General features: G+C 67.9%; 2 protein-coding genes across 2 annotated transcripts in view; both read right to left on the reverse strand.

Annotated features, from left to right (window-relative positions):
* Positions 1-253, reverse strand: part of RCCD1 (RCC1 domain containing 1) — a 3,723-nt gene extending 3,470 nt beyond the window's left edge. Inside the window, exon 1 of the mRNA XM_026040649.1 lies at positions 162-253. Within this exon, the coding sequence (XP_025896434.1) occupies positions 162-253 (92 nt within the window). The remainder of the gene's footprint in view (positions 1-161) is intronic.
* UNC45A (unc-45 myosin chaperone A) lies at positions 65-6,612 on the reverse strand. The gene is made up of 19 exons (XM_026040544.1): positions 6,555-6,612; positions 5,905-5,941; positions 5,652-5,827; positions 5,487-5,579; positions 5,084-5,251; positions 4,656-4,824; positions 4,281-4,451; positions 3,965-4,136; positions 3,395-3,695; positions 3,153-3,247; positions 2,946-3,087; positions 2,635-2,775; positions 2,377-2,504; positions 2,101-2,167; positions 1,867-1,980; positions 1,192-1,307; positions 953-1,070; positions 729-884; positions 65-654 (listed from the first exon to the last, which is right to left on the reverse strand). The coding sequence occupies exons 4-19, from the start codon at positions 5,577-5,579 to the stop codon at positions 394-396; spliced, it is 2,412 nt and encodes an 803-aa protein (XP_025896329.1). The 5' UTR covers positions 5,652-5,827; positions 5,905-5,941; positions 6,555-6,612; the 3' UTR covers positions 65-393.
* Positions 6,613-7,286: the final 674 nt, after the last annotated feature.

Raw genomic sequence — 7,286 nt, forward strand, 5'->3', positions numbered from 1 at the left:
CCCCGCCCCAAGTGGCCCCGCCCCGCGGCCCCGCCCCGCCCCGCCGCGCACACGGAGCCGGCAGCCGGTGCGAGAGCAGCTTTAGTGAGCGCGGGCCGCGCGCCCGCCCCGTTAAGGCACCCGGTGATGGAGCCGCAGCGCCGGCCTCCGCGGGGAGGCACGGAGGTCCCGCACAGTCCTGGTCTTGGTCCCAGTCCTGGTCGCGGTTGGGGTCCCGGTCCTGGTCGTGGTAGCGATCTGAGTTCCCGGTCATGGTCCTGGTTCCAGTCCTGGTCTCAGTCCCAGTCCCGGCCTGGAGGTGAGCGTGGCCGTGGCCCCGCCGTGCGGTGCGAGGCAGTCGGTGCTGTGGGGGCCGCAGCCCTGAGCAGCGTGCGCAGAGCGGTGCGGGCGGCCTCACTCCAGGCCRGGGTTGGGCTTGATGAGGCCGTAGGCCACGGCCTGCGCCAGGCTCTCCTTGGCCGCCTGCGCCACGCGCGGCTTGTCCTGCTCCTTGGCGAGCACAGAGAGGATCTCGAGCATCTCGCTGGCCATGAGCTGCTCCGCCACCTCCCGCGCCGCCGCCATCATGTTCATGACGACAACAGCGCCGCGGTGCTGCAGCTCCGCGCTGGGGCTCAGCAGCAGCGCCTGCAGGATCTCCAGCCAGTGCGAGGTCTGTGGGGAGCGAGGCCGCCTGAGTGGACCGGGCCGGGCCAGGCCGCCCCACGCAGCCCCGGCCCCGCACTCACCACCTGCGGGATCCTCTTGCAGATGGGGGGGTGCAGCGCCGTGAGCATGGCCAGGGTCCCCGAGGCCGCTCGCCGCAGCTTCTCGTCCTCCTCGCCACTGTAGAGCACCATCAGCTTCAGGCGGTCACTGCCCTCGGCCAGGAACAGCTCCTGCACCTGCGGCGAGGAGGGGGTTCAGGGGGGGCCCGAACCCGGCCCCGGTGCGCGCGCCCGGGCACCCTCACCTCCCTGCTCATGGCCATGTTGCACATGCACTCGGTCGCGGCCAGCCGGATCAGCTCGTGCTCCTCAAACATGTAGCCCTCAATCATGGGCACAGCCTTCTCCTTCAGGATTTTCTGCCTGCAGGAGCCGTCCCAGCCCAGGGTTGCCCCAGCACCACTGCTGGCCAGGGCAGCCCCCCAGGCCAGAGGGGTCGGTGGCTCCTTGCCCAGCCCCACGCTGCAGCTGCCCCTGCCCCTACCGCAGCCGCTCGCTGATGCCAGCCAGGTTGGTTAGGGCCATCAGACCCTCGAAGTTCTCCAGGCCGGTGCGCTGAAGGTGCAGGAGGCTGACGAGGGGCCGGACCACCTCGTAGATCTGTGGAGAGAGCAGCGCAAGGTTTGCACCCCGGACAGGGCGGCAGCGACTTCGTGCACACCCGCAAGGCTGGGGATCCTGCCCAGCACGGGGCACCTTAGTGCAGCACGGGGCACCTTAGTGCAGCACGGGGCACCTTAGTGCAGCACGGGGCACCTTAGTGCAGCACGGGGCACCTTAGTGCAGCACGGGGCTCTCGCAGGAACCGGGAGCACTGAGGTCTCCCATCCGCCCCCAGAAAGGCCAAGCTCAGCTGGAAGCTCAGCCAGTGCTGAACAGCCCCGTGATTGCCAAGCTGCTTCCAGAGGGGCGAGGAGGAGCTGTTCGGCCCCGTATCCTGTGCACAGAGGCCGTGCAGCCCYGATGGGAGCACGGCTCCGACTGCTGCCCTCCCAGTGCAGACCCCCACGCGCTCCAGCAGCTCCCCAGCAGCAGCTCCTGCACACGAGGGCGGTGAGCCCCCACACYGGCCCTTTCCCAGCTGCTGTCCCCATTGCACCCCTGCGCTCTGCCCTGGCCCCACAGGCAGCCCCCGGTGCGGGGCTGGCCCTGCGCTCACCCGCTCGCCCGGAAAGGCCATCTCGGGGTTGGAGGTGATGGTGATCTTCGCCAGCGCCTGAGCAGCCTTGGTCTGCCCCACTTCTGTGCCCTCCAGGGACAGCGGGATGAGAGCCTGCAGCCAGAGGGGCACAGCCAGGTCACTCGCCCGGCTCTCGGGTTCGAGGCAGCCCAAACGGGGCCACGGCCACCGGGGCAGCAACTCCAGCCCTTGTGCCCGGCCCGGGCAGCTCACCTTGCCTCCRCCCTGTGCCACCACGCCGCCTCGCTCCTCCGCCTCCTGCACCAGCGCCAGGAACACTCTGCCGCAGCACGGGAGCAGATGGAGTCAGGGAGCTGCCGTGACGGCGGCTGGGGGCCCAAAGCCACCTGCACACGGCCGCAGGCCCCGATGCTTTGCGATACACCAAAGYCACGTCCAGAAAGGATTCCCCACACAGCCACAGCATGCATGTGAGACACCATTCTCGGAGCCCAGGCGTGAGTGCACAGGTGCCCTGCGCGGCCGTACCTGGAGATCAGCTCCCGGCAGGAGTTGGTCAGCGCCGGGTTCTCGCTCTTCACCATGCAGGCGAGGGCGGACACTACACCCGCTGCCAGCAGCTTCCGCACCCGCCGCTTCACGAAGTCCGGCTTGTCCTGCCCAGACACAGSGTCACCACTCGCTCGCGCTGTCCCTACGTGGGACACCAGGCTCTGTCCCAACCACGCAGTCTCCTCCGAGGCCTCGGCTCCCCAGCACCTCYGAGACCTGCCCGTGCCGCCTCACCTTGGGGTGCTGCTCGGGGATGTGCTGCTTGGCGTACTTGGCCAGCTCCAGCATCTGGGGGTCTGGCTCCTCGTGGTCATAGCTGTTGGTGCAGTTCACTAGTGTGGAGGCCACCGCATAGAGCACACTCCTGTCCTCCGACTGCAGGGACGACGGGGCACTCGTCACATCCACGGCACCCGGAGGACAAGCACCAGCTTGCRCCTGCTCAGCACCGCGGGGCACCAGCCCTGCCACGCAGCCCCACAGCGTGACCCCCCAGCCCTCCTGGCAGCAGCAGCACGGCCCCTGCACAGCCCTGCCACGCTCACCTTGGCCAGCTGGAACATGGCCTGCATGGCTGCCTTGTCCTCCACAAACTCCTCCTTGACGTCTGCATCGAAAGTGAGGTAGGCCAGGCCCTCCACAGCCCAGCGGCGCGTGCCCGCGTCGATGCTCTCGTTGCACAGCCACCTGGGGAGCGTGGCAGTGAGCTGGCGCTGCGCGGTGCCCCCTCACCCAGACCCCGCAGCACTCACTTGCGGCACTGCTTGGCCAGCTTCATGGTGGAGCCCTCGGCAAACTGCTTCATGCTGAAGTCGGTGCCTCCAGCAGATCCCAGCTTGCAGAGACCCTGCAGACAGGAGCGGGAACAGCCACAGTCACCAGTGCCTGTGACAGCCCCACAGCTAGCGAACAGACCGCRCTGGGGACCTGCAGGCCTTGCAGTCACAGCCTGAGCCAGCATCCTCCCAACTGCTCTGCATGCTGCTGCACTCACCACGAGCGCCCGGATGCGGATGCTGTCCCTCTCGCTGTGCTTGTAGATCTCCTTGAGCAGACTCACGCCGTTGGCCGTGATGAAGGAGGCGCGCTTGGCCTTGTCGGCGGCGTGGATCAGCGCCTCCACCGCCACCAGCTGGTGGGCCTCGTGCACAGAGGCGCACAGGGACAGCACGCTGTCCATGATCCCCTCCAGCTCCAGCACCCTGTTCCCAGCCTCCGAGGGGCCCTGCAGCAGGCACGACACCGCCTGGATGGCCCGCAGCTTCCCAGCCAGCTCGTGCCCCTCGAACCAGCTCCTGCAGGGGAAGGACACCAGAAGAGATGGGACTGACGCTGTCGGCAGCCTCCGGCTGCAGGCAGCCCTGCCCAGCTGGATCCCAGCTCAGCAGGGTCCCGGGGCTCTGCCAACCCGCTCTTGCTGCTGAGTGCAAGGGGGGCTGGGGACAGAGATGCTGCTGCTTCCTGCAGCAGCAGCGTGTGCCACACACAGCCGGGGTGCTCAGAGCCCTCAGAGCCTCTGCTGGCTTCAGAAAATCCCTCCCAACCCGGGGAGGCCCTGGCTCACTTCACGTAGTCCTCGCACAGGTGGTGGAAGTTCTCCCTCTCGGCGTCGCACTTCAGGTCGCTGTAGAGCTTGCTCAGCAGGACCGAGGCGCTCATCCGGCTGTTCTCCGTCAYGGGCAGGCTGTCCTGAGCCCCGCAAATGGTGCTTCCCACCTCCAAGATCTTCTTCAGGCCTAGGAGGACCCGCAGGTCAGGCCACAGGGAAGGAGTCAAAGGGGGTGCCCAAGATTCTGCCACCCGCAGAACCGAAGCACCCGTCACCCCTAAAGCAAGGGACCCCAGTGGGACACTGCAGGCTCAGCCTGTGCGTCACTCACCCTGGTCGATCACCCAGAGGCTCAGGCTGTTGTTGGTCTCCTTTGGCGACTTCCTGGGCACCACCTTGATGAGCAAGTTGAGGGCGTTATCCCGTCCGTGCGCAGAGGCCCCTTCCAGGGTCAGCAGCTCCAGGAGGTCCTTGATCAGCAGTTTCAGATCCTTGGAGGAATCTTCCAAGAGACAGTGCCGGCAGTGAGCGCCCCGACCGGCTCCTCCTGCCCTCCTGGCATGRCTGCCACAGTCAGGGCATCCCAGGTTCCAGCTCAGGGCCATGTTAACCTTAGCCCTAAGCCCCTGGCTCAGCGCTGGGGAGCAGGCAGAGAGAGAAGGACCCACAGCCTCCCCACAGCCGCTGAGGGCAGGCAGACACTCACCCAGCACCACTGCGTCCTCCTTTCCTCGGAAGTCCTTCTGCATCCCTTCCTTCAGGGAATCGAACATCACCTGCAGCAGGTTGCAGGCGGCCAGCGAGACCTGCTCGTGCTCCACGCCCAGCACTGCCGAGAGCCGAGGGGCGCCCAGTTCTGCCAGGATGGCTGTGGTCTGCAAGTGCAAACGGAGCTGTCTGACGGAGACTCGCGGACGCCTTGGCCCTCCCTGGCACATCTCCTTGGGATGGTTCCCCCATCACAAGGCTCCCATGAGTCAGGCTTGGAGGGGTGAGAGCCGAGAGCTCCACTGCCCATCGGGCTGCAGGGAGCCCCAGGCTGTGGCCAGCCACGCTGCCCTGCCCAACACCTCACAGAAACCCGGGCACCCGTCCCCCTGCACCAGGCCCAGCAGAACGTGAGCCGCGACCTACCCGGGAGCGGTGCCCCGAGCACAACCCCACCAGCGTGCGCAGGGCCGCCAGCATCATGTCTGCTTTGGCTGTGTCAAGGAGCTGTGTCAGCAGCCGCACGCCATCACTCTGGAAGATTTTCTCTGCTCCGGCCTCCTCCCGTGCCAGCACAATGAGGTTCTGCGCAGCCTGGGAGAGCACAGTCACGTCTGAGCCACGAGCCCACAGGCAGGGGCAAATCGGCTGCAAACGGAGCCTGCTGCGAGCAGGGAACCTCAGCCACAGGAGCCTGCCAGCTCAAAAGGGAGTCACCCCAACCCCTGCAGCACAGCTCAGCCAGCAGCGCTGAGCCAGAAGGGGTAATTCCTCCCCTCTCTCCTTCCCATCCACACCTCACCCCCGCTCTGCTCCCAAGAGTTCACACCTTCTGCTTCTTGTCTGCATCCTTCTCCTCGGGATCCAGCAAGATCTGAAACATCTGCTCCACCTTGGAGTCCGTGCAGGACATGGTCTTCATCTGAGAGGCCAGAAAGAGCAGTTGAGCCCTGTTCGTTGTGCGCGCGGCACGGCCGGCGCTCTCCCTGCTCACCTTCTCGTGCAGGCTGCTCCCCAGCGTGCGCAGGGCCTCCTGGAAGGCCTTGTTCCTGGGCTCCAGGCTCACGCAGCGCTGCAGGTCGCTGACAGCCTGGTCCAGGCGGCCCAGCTTCTGCAGCGCCTGGCTGCGGCGGAACAGCGCCTTCACGTCGCGCCCGTCGGCCTCGATGGCTGTGCGTGAGCACACGTGTCACCGAGCCCGCGCCGCGGCACCGGCACCAGCCTCCCGCCGCAGGCCCTGGCGGTACCTTTAGAGGCATCTGCCTCCGCCTTGGCATAGTCTTCCTGCAGAGAGAGCGGCGGTGAGAAGGGCAGYGCTGCCCCGCTGCACCGAGGTGGACACGCGGCTCATCCCCGGGCACGGGCAGCGCCAGGYGCTCCAGGGCAGGGCAGGGAAACGGCCATGGGGGCCCAGAGGGAAAGACAGGGAGCAGAACACCCCTCCTGCCAGGGACATCCCGTCCTGCTCAGCAACAGCCCTCACACAGCCACCCGAGCAGCCACAAGGCCCCTCACGGCTCTCTGCAAGCCCACTGCAATGCTGCTCCCCGTCAGCTGTGTTCCCTACCCGCCTCGAGACTGTTCCCTGCCAACACGTAGGAGACGCTTGCACTGTCCGGGAACAGACACAAGGCAGAGCATCTCTGACAGGACAGCAGAGTCGCGCCAGGCCTGYGCAGTGTGCGGGCGAAGCGGGCAAGCACTCAGCGCCAGCCATGCCAGGAGAGGTGCCGAACACAGGAGCAGGGCAGGCAGTCCAAGCAACGCGCAGGGCACCCCGCTCACCCCACCGCGCTCGCAGCGGCACCCAGAGCTACGGCCCCTGGGAGGGGGCAGGATGCCRGCGCGGAGCAGGGGAGGGGGCCGCGCGGAGCGGTGGCTGCGGCGCCGCTCTCACCAGCTTGAGGTGGCAGGCGGCGCGGTTGCGGTGCAGCACGGCGCGCTGTGCGGTGCCCGCGCACAGCGCCAGCGCCTGCGTGTAGGCGGCCAGCGCCGCCCCGGGCTGCCCCGCCTGGAACAGCGCGTTGCCCTGCGCGCGCAGCTGCTCCGCCGTGGCCTGCGACGCCGGCTCCGCCTGCGACACCGGCTCCGTGCGTGACACCGGCTCCGCCTGCAACACCAGCACCGCGTGCCAGGCCCCTCCGAGCTGCGTGGGCAGCAGGGCAGGACACGACCGCCCACAACAGCCCGGCCACCCATCGCCCACGCGCCCTGCGGATGAGACAAGGACGGGACAGGACAGGGCCCCGGGATGGTCCAGGTGCCCCAGCTCGCTGGGGACAGGATAGGGTCAGGACAGGGCCCCGGGACGGGTCAGTCAGCCCAGCTCCCCCGGGATGGGATGGGGTCCCAGGAGAGCCCTGTGAGCCCGGGGCCGGGGGCACTGGCAGCCCCAGGACAGGGCAGCAGCTCCGGGGCTGCAGACGGGACCCAGGCCAGGGCCTCATCCCCGAACCAATCCCGGCCCCGTGTCCCGATCCCAGCCTCGCTCCCGACCCCAATCCTGGTCCGGGTCCCACTCCCAGGCTCATGTCCCGTTCCCAGTCCTACTCTCAGCCCCAGCTCCGAGCCCCGTGTCTCGCTCACACTCCCCATGTCCCGCTCCCGGCCCGTGTCCCTCTCCGGATCC

This window comes from Nothoprocta perdicaria, unplaced genomic scaffold, assembly GCF_003342845.1.
Source record: "Nothoprocta perdicaria isolate Ctin4 unplaced genomic scaffold, notPer1 scaffold_26, whole genome shotgun sequence".
NCBI classification, from domain to species: domain Eukaryota; kingdom Metazoa; phylum Chordata; class Aves; order Tinamiformes; family Tinamidae; genus Nothoprocta; species Nothoprocta perdicaria.